This window comes from Trachypithecus francoisi, unplaced genomic scaffold, assembly GCF_009764315.1.
Source record: "Trachypithecus francoisi isolate TF-2019V2 unplaced genomic scaffold, Tfra_2.0 Lachesis_group12, whole genome shotgun sequence".
NCBI classification, from domain to species: domain Eukaryota; kingdom Metazoa; phylum Chordata; class Mammalia; order Primates; family Cercopithecidae; genus Trachypithecus; species Trachypithecus francoisi.
The window spans coordinates 13491512-13507068 of NW_022681457.1; the positions used below are offsets into that span (position 1 = coordinate 13491512).

Consider the following 15557-nt stretch of genomic DNA (forward strand, 5'->3'; position numbering starts at 1 on the left):
GAACCCGGGAGGCGGAAGTTGCAGTGAGCCGAGATCGCGCCACTGCACTCCAGCCTGGGCAACAGAGCCAGACTCTGTCTCAAAAAAAAAAAAAAAGAAAAGAAAAGATATATGAGGCTGGGCACAGTGGCTCATACCTGTAATCCCAGAACTCTGGGAGGATCATTTGAGGCCAGGAGTTAGAGATCAGCCTGGGGAACATGGTGAGATCCTGTCTCAAAAAAATAAATAAATAAAATAAATAAAAAGCCAGGTGTGGCGGCGCACCTGTAGTCCCAGCTACTCAGGAGGCTGAGGTAGGAGGAATGCTCCAGTCTAGGAGTTTGAGGCTGTAGTGAGCTATGATTGCACCTCTGCACTCCAGTGTGAGAGAGAGACTTTGTCTCAAAAATCAATTTAAAATTTGTAAAAAGAGGTTACAAAAATGTTAGCTTCTTTGAGAACACATGCAGTTGAAGAACTTGCCCAGGGATGTTAATTGGTAAAAACAGTCTCCTCAGCCATTCAGAACTCTACAGTATCACCTCTCAAGAATGAACCAAAGAGTGGGACCAATTAATTCCAGCACATCCATTATTTGTTCAACAAGAGTATCTTTATTATTTACCAAGAAGATTAGCCAGCCAGTTGAGCAAACTCTGATTAATTTTAATAGATTTTACTAAAATCTCTTGGATTTCCATTCTTTTATGTTTCTAATTTTTACGTAGTTTTCTTCTGACTACAAAGTAACAGAAGATTTGATTTTTTAAAAATCGCTCTTTCCACCATCCTTTGGTGCCGTCTTCACATGCAGATGAATATCCTGGCTGATGTTCTCAAGAGGATCAACAATGCTGAAGAGAGGCAAAAGACAGATTCTTGCTGGGCGCGGTGGCTCACGCCTGTAATCCCAGCACTTTGGGAGGCCAAGGTGGACAGATCACAAGGTCAGGAGATCGAGACCATCCTGGCTAACACGGTGAAACCCCGTCTCTACTAAAAATACAAAAATTAGCCGGGTGTAGTGGCAGACGCCTGTAGTCCCAGCTACTCGGGAGGCTGAGGCAGGAGAATGGCGTGAACCAGGTAGGCAGGGCTTGCAGCGAGCCGAGATCGCGCCACTGCACTCCAGCCTGGGCAACAGAGCGAGACTCCGTCTCAGAAAAAAAAAAAAAAAAGACAGATTCTTATTAGGCGGTGCTCCAAAGACATTCTCCGGTTTCTAATTGTGATGATGAAGCATGGTTACATTGGTAAATTTGACATCACTGATGATCATAGAGCTGGGGAAATTGTTGTGAACCTCACAGGCAGGTTAAACAAGTGTGGAATGATCAGCCCCAGATTTGATGTACTCAAAGTTCTAGAAAAACGGCAGAATAATCTGCTTCCATCCCGTCAATTTGGTTTCATTGTACTGACTTCAGCCGGCACCATGGACCACGAAGCATCAAGACAATAATACACAAGAGGGAAAATCCTGGGATTCTTTTTCTAGGGGTGTAATGCTTACAAATAAAATGCCTCAGTGGACTACAGTGCATCCAAAAACATAAAATCACTGACATTTGCACCACACAAAAGTTATCCTCCAGTAACGTGATCTTTCTTTCTTAGGGTGTAAAACCACACTCGGGGTTGTGGTATTTGATGCTGTGCAAAATGATTTTGCCTTTCCCTCACAGCTCGCGATTCCCTGTCACTGTTGTGAGAATTTGCGGGGTTATTCAGCATGGCCAGCATGGGTCCGAGCGAGGAGGGTCCCTCCTAGTTGCACAGGCTATGGAGTGGCTCCCCGGGTGCTTTCCAAGGCCAGGTCTCCACCTCGAAGTGCGTCAAAGGCTGTAGGCCCGGGGGACGCTGACAAGCGAGGGGGACGCTGGCGGAGGGGTTGTTGGTGGGGGGGGGGGCGGTTAATGGCGGAGTGGCGACCCAGCCGAGCCCACAGCTCTGGGAGGCTGATTCTGCCTCTCTCCCGAAGCGTCGCCCCGTTAAGCGTAAAGCACCAGTACACACAACCGCCGACTTTCCAAAGCCCACAGTCGGCTTCACGCTGGAGGCCGGAAACCACAAGTCCCCAAAGCCCAGGTGCCCGCCCGAACTGACCTACCCAATCACCGCACCGCTTCACGCTGGAGGCCGGAAACGACAAGTCCCCAAAGCCCGCGCGCTCAGCCCGCCCGAACTGACCTACCCAATCACCGCACCGCTTCAGGCTGGAGGCCGGAAACGACAAGTCCCCAAAGCCCGCGCGCTCAGCCCGCCCGAACTGACCTACCCAATCACCGCACCGCTCCGACCAAGCGGCGACACACGATGCCCAGTAAGAGTCACGCTTTGCCAAATAAGCAACCTGCCTCATCCAATCAGCGTCTCGCCTGCTCGGTTAGTTCCTTGTCTTGCCCAACCAGATTCTTGCCTCCTCCAAACCGCTTCTTGCCTGTGCCTGTGCCTGGCCCAGTCAGTGGCTTGCGCCTCTTCGCGCCCCGCCCCGGCCTGGTGGAAACAGATTCAGGGCCATTTTGGCTACACCTGGGAGCAGGGCGCCCTGCGGCTGGCTGCGGCCCTGCGAAGATGAATGGCCCCGGATCTGTGGAGGCCCGCCTGCCCCCTGGGGACCCGGTCCTCCGCCTGGGGGGTAGTGTCAGGTGCGTTTGAACCAGAGCAATTCCATCTTGAATAGGGGCTTGGTAAACTAAGGCTAAGACCGGTTGGGCTACATTCCCAGTAAGTTAAGGCATTCTTAGTCCCAGGATGAGATAGGAGGTCAGTACAAGATACAGGTCATACAAACCTTGCTGATAAAGCAGCTTGCAATAAAGAAGCCGCCCAAAACCCACCAAAACCAATATAGTGATGAGAGTGACCTCTGGTCGTCCTCACTGCTACACTTCCACCAGCGCCATGACAGTTTATAAATGCCATGGCAACGTCAGGAAGTTACCCTATATGATCTCAAAAGGGGAGGCGTGAATTATCCACCCGTTGTTTAGCATATCATCAAGAAATAGCCATAAAAATGGGCAACCAGCAGTCCTCAGGGCTGCTCTGTCTATGGAGTAGCCATTCTTTATTCCTTTATTTTCCTAATAAACTTGCTTTCACTTCATGGACTGGACTTGAATTCTTTCTTGCATAAGATCCACAAACCCTCTCTTGAAGTCTGGATCGGGACTCTTTCCAGTAACAGTGAGAGCCCAGACTGGAGCTGGGTGGTCGCAGGCTCCCAGGGGTTTGGGACCCTAGGGAGGTTGGTCTGTGCAACCGCCAGGCCCGGCCAGGGTCTCATCAGGCTCAGGCGCACAAGCGCTGTGCTGGCCTGGCCGTCAGTCACAGGTGAGAAGCATCCCGTTCCCGCCTTGGGAATTGCCCAGCACCTTCCCATCCTAAATGCCCAGCCTGGCCTGGGCATTTGGTGAAGGGTCGGGCGGCGCATCACTCAGCTGTGGTAGTGGTGATGATGGCAGGGGTGCCGGGGGACTCGAGCTGTGTGTCCTGAGCAGAAACTTAAAAGAAATGTGAGTAGCTCTGCCGAGACCACGCATCTCCAGGCACTCCCAGCAGGGGGAATATCCAGATGCTTACCACACCAGTTTGTGTTTTGCCATATCCAGGACCCTCAGTCTTATTTACTGACTACTAATTTTTATTATTTTTTGAGAAAGAGTCTCGCTCTGTTGCCGAGGCTGGAGTGCAGTGGCGCCATCTTGGCTCACTGCAAGCTCCGCCTCCCAGGTTTACGCCATTCTCCTGCCTCAGGCTCCCGAGTAGCTGGGACTACAGGCGCCCGCCACCTCGCCTGGCTAGATTTTTGTATTTTTTAGTAGAGACGGGATTTCACCGGGTTAGCCAGGATGGTCTCGATCTCCTGACCTCGTGATCCGCCCTTCTCGGCCTCCCAAAGTGCTGGGATTACAGGCTTGAGCCACCGCGCCCGGCCATTTTTTGTATTTTTAGTAGAGACGGGGTTTCACCGTGTTAGCCAGGATGGTCTTGATCTCCTGATCACGTGATCCGCCCGTCTCGGCCTCCCAAAGTGCTGGGATTACAGGCGTGAGCCACCGCGCCCGGCCTGCTGAATAATTTTTTTAAATCCATGCGTTAAAATTCAAAATTTATAAACTGATTTAAAAGGGGTCATTCGGGTCGGGTGCTGTGGGTCAGGCCTGTAATCACAGTACTTTGGGAGGCCTAGACGGGTGAATCGTTTGAGCCCAGGAGTTCCAGACCAGCCTGGGCAACATAGCAAGACCGCATATCTGGGAAAAAAAGAAAAAGAAAAAAAGCTGGGCATGGTGGCACACAACCTGTAGTCCCAGCTACTTGGGAGGATCGCTTGAACCCAGGAGTTGGATGCTGCGGTAAGCTATGGTTGCACCTCTGCACCCCAGCCTGACCAGCAGAGGGAGACCTTGTCTCAAAAAAAGAGTGGTGGGGGTGGGGGCCTTTTGGTTATTTACTTGCCAAAATAAACGTGACTTAAATACAGTTGGTTAACGGCCCAGCGCAGTGGCTCACACTTGTAATCCTAAAACTCTGGGAAGCTAAGGTGGGCGGATCACGAGATCAGGAAATCGAGAACATCCTGGCTAACACGGTGAAACCACGCCTCTACTAAAAATAAAAAAAATTAGCCCAGCGTGGTGGCCGGGGCCTGTAGTCCCAGCTACTCGGGAGGCTGAGGCAGGAGAATGGCCTGAACCCGGGAGGCAGAGCTTGCAGTGATCCGAGATGGGAGGTGGGTGGATCCGTTGAGGTCAGGAGTTCGAGAACAACCTGGGCAACCTGGAGAAATCCATTCTCTACCAAATATACAAACATTAGCCAGGCACGCCTGTAGTCCCAGCTACCCAGAATCCTGAGGCAGGAAAATCCCTTGAACACAGGAGGCAGAGGTTGGACTGATCTGAGATCATGCCACGGCACTCCAGGCTAGACAAGGAGTGAGACTCCAACTCAAAATCATCATCATCATCATCATCATCATCATCATCAAGGGAAAATGGCAAAAGTTAAGACAATTTGAACAGGAAGAACAACGTAGGGAGTGTCTTACCAAAATGAAAGTGTGTATTGTTAAGCTGAAGTAATTAAAACTGTGACCCTGGAGCAGAGACAGATCAATGCAACAAAGCTATGTAGAGATGTCATTTGTGGCATATGATAAAGCAGCCATTTTCAAGTTATCCAGAAAAGAGGGAATGTTCAGAAAATGTGCTGGGAGAGTATATAGTTGTCGGGAAGAAAATTAAGTCAGACCTCCATAATACCACACAGAAAGTTCAATTTCGGAGGGATGAAAGAGGAAACATAGGGTCGCGCACAGTGGCTCATGCCTGTAGGCCGAGGCGCGGGTGGATCACCTGAGGTCAGGAGTTGGAGATAAGCCTGGCCAACATGGCGAAACCCCATCTCTACTAAAAATACAAAGATTAACCAGGTGTGGTGGCAGGCGCCTGTAATCACAGCTACTCAGTGGGCTGAGACAGGAGAACTGCTTGAACCCGGGAGGCAGAGGTTGCAGGTTGCAGGTTGCAGTAAGCCAAGATCACGCCACTGCACTCCAGCCTAGGTGATGGAGCAACACTCTGTCTAAAAAAAAAAAGTGGGGGGGGGCCAGGAGCAGTGGCTCACGCCTGTAACCCCAGCACTCTGGAAGGCCAAGGCAGACGGATCACCTGAGATGAAGAGTTCGAGACCAGCCTGGCCAACATGGCGAAACCCCATCTCTATTAAAAGTACAAAAATTAGCCAGGTGTGGTGGTGGGTGCCTGTAATCCCAGCTACTCAGGAAGCTGAGGCAGGAGGTGGAGGTTGCAGTGAGCCGAGATGGAGCCACTGCACTCCAGCCTGGGCGACAAGAGTGAGACTGTCTCAAAAAAAAAAAAAAAAAAATCAAACTCAACAATTTATCAAAGGATGACAGTATATTCAAACTCAGTTTGCTTCAGGAATGCAAGAATGCTTCAGGCTGGGCGCGGTGGCTCACGCCTGTAATCCCAGCACTTTGGGAGGCTGAGGCGGGCGGGTCACGAGGTCAGGAGATGGAGACTATCCCAGCTAACACGGTGAAACCCCATCTCTACTAAAAATACAAAAAATTAGCCAGGCGCGGTGGTGGGTGCATGTAGTCCCAGCAGCTCAGGAGGCTGAGGCAGGAGAATGGCGTGAACCTGGGAGCTTGCAGTGAGCCCAGATGGCGCCACTGCACTCCAGCCTGGGCCACATAGCGAGACTCCCTCTCAAAAAAGAAAAAAGAAAATGATTTAAAAGATCAAAAGGAAAAATAAACGCTTATGACAGTCAAGAAAATTATAATCAAAATAATAGTCAAAGAACTGGCCTTACTTGGATATTAAAATGCCATTATAATCTCAACAGAATGGTATTATTATTATTATTATTATTATTACTTTTTTTTGAGACGGAGTCTCGCTGTGTCGCCCAGGCTGGAGTGCAGTGGCGCGATCTCGGCTCACCGGAACCTCCACCTCCCGGATTCAAGCGATTCTCCTGCCTCAGTGTCCCGAGTAGTTGGGATTACAGGTGTCTGCCACCATGCCCTGCTACAGAATGGTGTTATTGTAAGAATTGACAAATGGATGTGTAGAAGAAAAATGATAGCTTATTTGAAAAGTGATTTTGGGAGAATTCTAGCTCGCCCTTGTAAGCTGATGCCTCCATCAGACCTCAAACAAAAGTAATTCCTAATAGACTAATGATTTGCGTGTTTTTAAATTTTTTTTATATTTTGAGATGGAGTCTTGCTTTGTCACCCAGGCTGGAATGCACTGGCGCGATCTTGGCTCACTGCAACCTCTGCTTCCCAGGTTCAAGCCATTTTCCCCACTCAGCCCCACTAGTAGCTGGGATTATAGGCACGTGCCATAACGCCCTAGCTAATTTTTGTATTTTTTTTTTTTTTTTTTTTGAGACGGAGTCTCGCTCTGCCGCCCAGGCTGGAGTGCAGTGGCCGGGTCTCAGCTCACTGCAAGCTCCGCCTCCCGGTTTACGCCATTCTCCTGCCTCAGCCTCCCAAGCAGCTGGACTACAGGCGCCCGCCATGTCGCCCGGCTAGTTTTTTGTATTTTTAGTAGAGACGGGGTTTCACCATGTTAGCCAGGATGGTCTCGATCTCCTGACCTCGTGATCCGCCCGTCTCGGCCTCCCAAAGTGCTGGGATTACAGGCTTGAGCCACCGCGCCCGGCCGGCAATTTTTGTATTTTTAATAGAGAAACGGTCTCACCATGTTGGCCATGCTGTTCTCAAACTCCTGGCCTCAAGTGATCCACCTGCCTCGGCTTCCTAAAGTGCTGGGATTACAGGCTTGAGCCACCGCACCTGACCAGATTTGCATGTTTTAAAAAGTGCAAAAGAAAATTTAGAAGACTACATAAACATAAAATCTATGGCTTGCAATGCTTTTTTAAGCAAGACAAAAAACTCATATCCATTCATAAAGGAAGAGTAGACATACATCATTTACATAAAAAGAATTTTTTTTGTTTTCGAGACAGAGTCTTGTTCTGTCACCCAGGCTGGAGTCCAGTGGTGCAATCTCCACTCACTGCAACCTCCGCCTCCTGAGTTCAAGTGATTTTCGTGCCTCACCCTCCTGAGTCGCTGGGATTGCAGGCACGCACCACCACGCCTGGCTGATTATTGTATTTTTTTTTTTTTTTTTGAGACGGTGTCTGGCTCTTTCGCCCAGGCTGGAGTGCAGTGGCCGGATCTCAGCTCAGGGCAAGCTCCGCCTCCCGGGTTTACGCCATTCTCCTGCCTCAGCCTCCCGAGTAGCTGGGACTACAGGCGCCCGCCACCTCGCCCGGCTAGTTTTTTGTATTTTTTAAGTGGAGACGGGGTTTCACGGTGTTAGCCAGGATGGTCTCGATCTCCTGACCTCATGATCCGCCCGTCTCAGCCTCCCAAAGTGCTGGGATTACAGGCTTGAGCCACCGCGCCCGGCCTGATTATTGTATTTTTAGTAGAGACGGGTTTTGCTGTGTTGGCCAGGTTGGTCTTGAACTCCTGGTCTCAAGTGATTCTCTTGCCTCAGCTTCCCAAAGTGCTGAGATTACAAGCATGAGCCACTGCATCTGGCCTAAAAAGAATTTTTTGTATGCTAAAATAGATACCACAGATTTTAAAAAGGAAATAAATTGTGTATTGAGAAAAATATTTGTTACACAAATGACAGACGAGATTAACATTTATAAACTATCACGAGCTCCTATAAAGTGCCAAAAAAGAAAAAATATATTAATTAGACAAAACACAGAAAACAAAACCCAAATAACCAGTAAGAATATGTAAAGATCCTGAAAGCACAAGTAGCTAGGGAATACAAATGAAATGAAATGTTACTTTTACCCAAAATACTGGCAAAATACAAAGGATAATACCCAATGCTGGAAAGAATAGGGATCATTATTCGCACTTTGGAAAGCAATTTGGCAATACCTAAGAGAATTAAGAACACACTTATCCTTCAACTTGTGCAGTCCCACTGGAGGGGCTCTGACAAAATGAAGGCACTAATTCTGGGTGTTCAGGAGTGTTTACTACAGTATTGTTTATGTGTGTTTGGAGATAGAGAAGGGAGTGGGAGGTGAATGCTAGGATTTTACACTAGAAGAGGTGCAAATGAGGGGGGAAGAAGTAGGCTGGAGCAAATTGAAAGCTATGTCTGCTATAATTAGTTAAGAGAAAATATGAATGTAAGGTTCAATGTAGGAAGTCTTTTTTTTTTTTTTTTTTGAGACAGTCTTGTCCTGTCGCCCAGGCTGGATTGCAATGGCATGATCTTGGCTCACTGCAACCTCTGCCTCCCGGATTCAAGTAATTCTCCTGCCTCAGCCTCCTGAGTAGCTGGGATTACAGGCATCCACTGCCATGCCTGGCTAATTCTTGTATTTTTAGTAGAGACAGGGTTTCACCATGTTGGTCAGGCTGGTCTTGGACTACTGACTTTGTGATCTGGCTACTTCAGCCTCCCAAAGTGCTGGGATTATGTGCTTGAGCCACCGAGCTCAGCCACAATGTATGAAGTTTTTCTAGACATGTAAAAGTGAGCATGCACTTGGGCAAAAATGAAATAGAGGCATCCAAAAATCAAAACATAGATTTGATTTCAGGATGGGAGTCTATGTCATCTTCTATTTGAATTTTCTGTTATTTCCTGAGTTCCAACTTTTTCCCACTCCAGATAATGCCTATTATAATATTTCCATAAACCTGGCTCACAGAATAAAAGTTTGAAAAGTTTATTTCAGGCCGGGTGCGGTGGCTCAAGCCTGTAATCCCAGCACTTTGGGAGACCGAGACGGGTGGATCACAAGGTCAAGAGATTGAGACCATCCTGGCTAACACGGTGAAACCCCGTCTCTACTAAAAAATACAAAAAACTAGACGGGCGAGGTGGCGGGTGCCTGTAGTCCCAGCTACTTGTGAGGCTGAGGCTGGAGAATGGCGTAAACCAGGGAGGTGGAGCTTGCAGTGAGCTGAGATCCGGCCACTGCACTCCCACTCCAGCCTGGGCGACCCAGCGAGACTCCATCTCAAAAAAAAAAAAAAGAAAAGTTTATTTCAATAATCATTGGAAAAATTATGGCTGGGCACAGTGACTCATGCCTGTAATCCCAGCACTTTGGGAGGCCGAGGCGGGCGGATCACGAGGTCAGGGGTTCAAGACCAGCCTGATCAACATAGTGAAACCCCCGTCTCTACTAAAAGTACAAAAATTAGCTGGGCGTGGTGGCACACGCCCGTAATCCCAGCTACTCAGGAGGCTGTGGCATGAGAATCGCTTGAACCTGGGAGGCAGAGGTTGCAGTGAGCTGAGATCACGCCACTGCACTCCAGCCTAGGTGACAGAACAAGACTCCGTCTAAAAAAAAAAAAAAAAAAATTATGGAAGTGAAAAATTGTGCAAAAATGAGTGTGCACCAACTTTCTGTCAGTTTCACCTTAATAAACTAATAAGAAAGCAAACAAAAGATAAACTGTACAAGCATGCCAACAATAATCTTTACTTCTGCCATGTTTTACCCTTTAATATTCACAAGAAAAGTCATGCAGGAGGAAAATTTTATAACTATAGTAAATATAGACAACTTTAACAACACAAGATCTACTGGCCAAAAGGAAAAAACAAAAAACAACTCCCAGTATATCCCTAACTGTATACCAGAGAATCTTAAAAGGTAAAATAATTTGGCCGGGCGCAGTGGCTCACGCCTGTAATCTCAGCACTTTGGGAGGCCGAGGTGGGCGGATCACGAGGTCAGGAGATTAAGACTATCCTGGCTAACACGGTGAAACTCCGTCTCTACTAAAAAGACAAAAACAAAATTAGCCAGGCATGGTGGCAGGCGCCTGTTGTCCCATCTACTCCGGAGGCTGAGGTGGGAGAATGGCATGAACCCTGGAGGCAGAGCTTACAGTAAGCTGTGATCGTGCCACTGCACTGCAGACTGGGCGACACAGCGGGACCCTGCCGCCTCAAAAAAAAAAAAAAAAAAAAAGATAAAATAATTCATATGATTATAATAAATGTGAGAAAAACTTCTTTTATAGCTCTTGTCTTTCTCAAAGGGGGAGGACTCCTGGACAGAAACCCCATGGATGTATTCAACATGGTAAATCGTTTTGATGGAACTCTCACCTACTTGCACATCACAACTTATACCAGATAGAAAATTTATTAATGTAATCAATGTGGAAAGTTTTTCAGCCTGGTGCTCCCACCTTGTTAGACATTGCATAACTCATACTGGAGACTCTGGGAACATCAGGAACATCAGAGAGCTTTCAGCAGGAGATCTCGTCTAATTGGGCAATAGAAAACTCACACTGAAGAAAAACAATTCCATTGGAATCAATGTGAGAAACCTTTCAGTGACATCCTTGATTTTAATTTGCATCAAGGAAAGTATAATGGAGAGAAGCCTTATGAATGTAGTCAATGTAGGAAATCTTTCTATACAGCTCTGGGTTTGTTGCACATAAAATAACTCATACTGGAGAGAAGCTTCATGACTGTAATCAGTGTTGGAAATGCTTCAATTACAGTTCTCACTTGTTGCTCATCAGATAAATCATACCGCAGAGAAACTGGGAGTGTCCTGAGTGTGACAAATCAGCTGTAGCTGATTACTTATTTGGCATCAGAGATTTCACACTAGAGAGAAACCTCATGAATGTCACCAGTGTGGAAAATCCTGTGGCAAGAATTCTCACCTTACTGAACAGCAAAGAACTCATTCTGGAGAGAAGCCTATAAATGTAGTCAACGTGGAAAAACTTTCAGACAGAATTCTTACCTTCTTGTGTGTGCATCAAAAAATTCATATGGGCAAAAACCAACATGAATGTCTAAATGTGAAAAAGCCTTCAGGAGACTATCTGACCTTATGGAACACCAGATAATTCATAATAGAAAGTGTATACATATAATCAGTACAGAAAGACCTTTCAGGCAGCATTCTAGTCATGTCAGGCACCAGATAACTCATTCTTGAATCAAACTGTTAATGAACTTTTTATTTATTTTATTTTATTTTATTTGTGAGATGGAGTCTTGCTCTGTTGCCCAGGCTGGAGTGCAGTGGCGGGATCTCGGCTCACTGCAAGCTCCGCCTCCCAGGTTCACACCATTCTCCTCCCTCAGCCCCTCGAGTAGCTGGCACTATAGGCGCCCACCACCACGTCCGGTTAATTTTTTGTATTTTTAGTACAGACGGGGTTTCACCATGTTAGCCAGGATGGTTTCGATCTCCTGACCTTGTGATCCGCCCGCCTCGGCCTCCCAAAGTGCTGGGATTACAGGCGTGAGTGACCGCGCCCAGCAAATGAACTTTTTAAATTGAGACAGGGTTTCGCTCTGTCATCCAGACTAGAGTGTAGTGGCAGGATCATCATTCCCTGCAGCCTCAACCTCTTGGTCTCAAGTGATTCTCTAACCTCAGCATTCCAAAGTGCTGAGGTTACAGGTGTGAGGCATTGTGCCCAGCCAGAACATTAAAAATATTTTCTTCCCCTTTATTTGGACATCAAGGTAAAAGTAACTTTTTTTTTTTTTTTTTTTGAGACAGAGGCAGGCTGGAGGAGTGCAGTGGCACCATCTCGGCTCACTGCAACCTCCACCTCCTAGGCTCAAGCCATTCTCCTGTTTCAGCCTCCTGAGTAGCTGGGATTACAGGTACCCGCCACCACACCCGGCTAGTTTTTGTATTTTTAGTAGAGACAGGGTTTTGCCATGTTGGCCAGGCTGGTCTTGAACTCCTGACCTCAGGTGATTCACCTGCCTCAGCCTCCCAAAATGCTGGAATTACAATAAGCCACCGTGCCCGGCCAAAGGTAACATTTTTAATGTAACAATATATGGTCATTCTTTGCTCTTATGACACAATCCTACAAAAGGCAATCACTAAGCTTAAGCACTAAGCCTAAAAATGAATAATATAAACACTGATGTGGAGAAAGTTATTCCTCAGACGACTGCATTATTGATACAGACATGGAAACAGTAGACAGAAATGTAATATCAAAGTTCTTATTAAACATTTTTCCACGTAAGACCATGTGTGTAGTTTCTTTAGGCAGATTCTGTAAGACATAAACATGCTACAAAGTGAAAAATGCATGATGTATGTGATTGTTTCACCATATTAAAGTATGTTTGCAGCCGTGCGCAGGGGCTCACACCTGTAATCCAGACACTTTCGGAGGCCGAGGCAGGCGGATCACGAGGTCAGGAGATTGAGACCATCCTGGCCGACATGGTGAAACTCCAACTCTACTAAAATACAAAAAATTAGCTGGGTGTGGTGACGCAGGCTTGTAGTCCTAGCTACTTGGGAGGCTGAGGCAGGGGAATCGCTTGAACCCGGGAGGCAGAGGTTGTAGTGAGCCGAGATTGCACCATTGCACTCCAGCCTGGTCAACAAGAGTGAAACTCCATCTCAAAAAAAAAAAAGAAAAAAAATTAAATCACTATAATCCTAAATCTCATTAGAAATATCAGGATAAATGCAAAATATATTTTTTCTTAAAAAGTAATTTTACATTGAAGAAGTCTATAATGGCTACCCTAATAATAATGAGTTGTTCTAGTGCACAGATTGTGGTCTCTGAAACACATTTCCCACTAAAAGAACCAGGCTCCTCAGGGAAATAACAGATTCCAGGGCTGGGGCAGGACATTTGGAGAACGCCCATACCAGAAAGCAAAGACGCTATCCAAGAGTACTGGGGTCATGTCACAAGGACATAGGAGCAAGCCTGAAGGAGCTCCTCTTGACCAAGGTTGGGTCAAGTGGAGAATTAAGTTATTCACTGAAATGAATTAAAACACATTCAATATGTTAAAAATCCACATATGGCTGAATCCATATCCAGTGTTTAAATTACCCCAATTGTGTCTTTTTTATATTTTACTTATTTGAATTAGGATATGAACAAAGTTCATACTTTTGAGATGGAGTCTCGCCCTATCACCCAGACTGGAGTCCAGGTGCGATCTTGGCTCACTGCAACCTCTGCCTCCCTGGTCAAGCGATTCTCCTGCCCCAGCCTCCCAAGGCTGGGCGCAGTGGCCAAAGCCTGTAATCCCAGCATTTTGGGAGGCCGAGGCGGGTGGATCACAAGGTCACGAGTTTGAGACCAGCCTGGCCAACATGGTGAACCCCTGTCTCTATTAAAGATATAAAAAATTAGATGGGTGTTGTGGCACACGCCTGTAATCCCAGCTACTTGGGAAGCTGGCGTAGGGGAATCGCTTGACCAGGGAGGCGGAGGTTGCAGTGAGCCGAGATTGCGCTATTGCACTTCAGCCTGGGTGATAGGGCAAGACTCTATCTCAAAACAAAACAAAACAAAACACAAATAAATGGAAATAAAATGAAAAATTACATGTGGGAGACATCCATATGAGACGTCAGTACATATTAACCAAATGCAAGGTATGAACTTTGTTTATATCCTAATTTGAATCAGTAAAATATAAAAAAAGACACAATTGGGGTAACTTAAACACTTAATATTTTATAATATTAAGAATCTATTCCTGGCCGGGCGCGGTGGCTCAAGCCTGTAATCCCAGCACTTTGGGAGGCCGAGACGGGCGGATCACGAGGTCAGGAGATCGAGACCATCCTGGCTAACACGGTGAAACCCCGTCTCTACTAAAAAATACAAAAAACTAGCCGGGCGAGGTGGCGGGCGCCTGTAGTCCCAGCTACTTGGGAGGCTGAGGCAGGAGAATGGCGTAAACCCGGGAGGTGGAGCTTGCAGTGAGCTGAGATCCGGCCACTGTACTCCAGCCTGGGCGACAGAGCGAGACTCCGTCTCAAAAAAAAAAAAAAAAAAAAAAAAAAAAAAAAAAAAAAGAATCTATTCCTAACATTATAGGTGAATTAATGATTGTGTAGTTATTTTTAAAAATAATTCTTTTGCCGGGCGTGGTGGCTCATGCCTGTAATCCCAGCACTTTGGGAGGCCAAGGTGGGTGGATCATGAGGTCAGGAGTTCAAGACCAGCCTGACCAATATGGCGAAACCCCGTCTCTACTAAAAATACAAAAATTAGCCAGGTGTGGTGGTGCGTGCCTGTAATCCCAGCTACTCAGGAGGCTGAGGCAGAATTGTCTGAACCCGGGAGGCGGAGGTTGCAGTGACCCAAGATTGTGCCTGGCAACTGCACTCCAGCCTGGGTGACACAGTGAGACTTTGTCTAAAAAAAAAAAAAAAAGTCATTCTTTTTTCCCATTATATCTTTTTTTTCTAATAGGTCTTGGTGTTGATTTTTAAACAGCTTGAGATATAATTCACATACCATTCATCCACTAAAAATGTACATGGTTTAATATACTTAGTTTTACAACCATCACTACAATAAATTTTAGAACATTTTCATTACCCCAGAAGGAAGCCAGAGTTTCTCAAATTCCCAATGACTGGAATTTCTCCTCAAACTTCCCTAGGCCCTGACAACACTTTGTGTCTTCGGATTTGCCCACTCTAGAAAAAAGCATTGTCTTTTAGAGATATTCTTTTTTTTTTTTTTGAGACAGAGTCTCGCTCTGTCACCCAGGCTGGAGTGCAGTGGCACTGTCTTGGCTCACTGCAAGCTCTGCCTCCCGGGTTCACACCATTCTCCTGCCTTAGCCTCCTGAGTAGCTGGGACTACAGATGCCCGCCACCACGCCCAGCTAATTTTTTGTATTTTTAATGGAGACGGGGTTTCTGTTAGATAGGATGATCTTGATCTCCTGACCTCGTGATCCACCCGCTTCGGCCTCCCAAAGTGTTGGGATTACAGGCATGAGCCACAGCGCCTGGCCCTAGAGATACATTCTTTTTTTTTTTTTTTTTTTTTTTTTTTTTTTTTTTGAGGCGGAGTCTCGCTCTGTTGCCCGGACTGGAGTGCAGTGGCCGGATCTCAGCTCACTGCAAGCTCCGCCTCCCGGGTTCACGCCATTCTCCTGCCTCAGCCTCCCGAGTAGCTGGGACTACAGGCGCCCGCCATCTCGCCCGGCTAGTTTTTTTTTGTATTTTTTAGTAGAGACGGGGTTTCA

General features: G+C 46.8%; 1 protein-coding gene across 1 annotated transcript; it reads left to right on the forward strand.

The window, feature by feature from the left end:
• The first annotated feature begins 1108 nt into the window (after positions 1 to 1108).
• LOC117093794 (40S ribosomal protein S15a-like) lies at positions 1109 to 1611 on the forward strand. Its single transcript, XM_033229290.1, has one exon. The coding sequence runs from the start codon at positions 1214 to 1216 to the stop codon at positions 1442 to 1444; it is 231 nt and encodes a 76-aa protein (XP_033085181.1). The 5' UTR covers positions 1109 to 1213; the 3' UTR covers positions 1445 to 1611.
• Positions 1612 to 15557: the final 13946 nt, after the last annotated feature.

Coding starts and splice junctions, on each gene's coding strand:
- LOC117093794 (XM_033229290.1), top strand. CDS start 1,214: ATGATGAAGCATGGTTACATTGGTAAATTTGACATCACTGATGATCAT.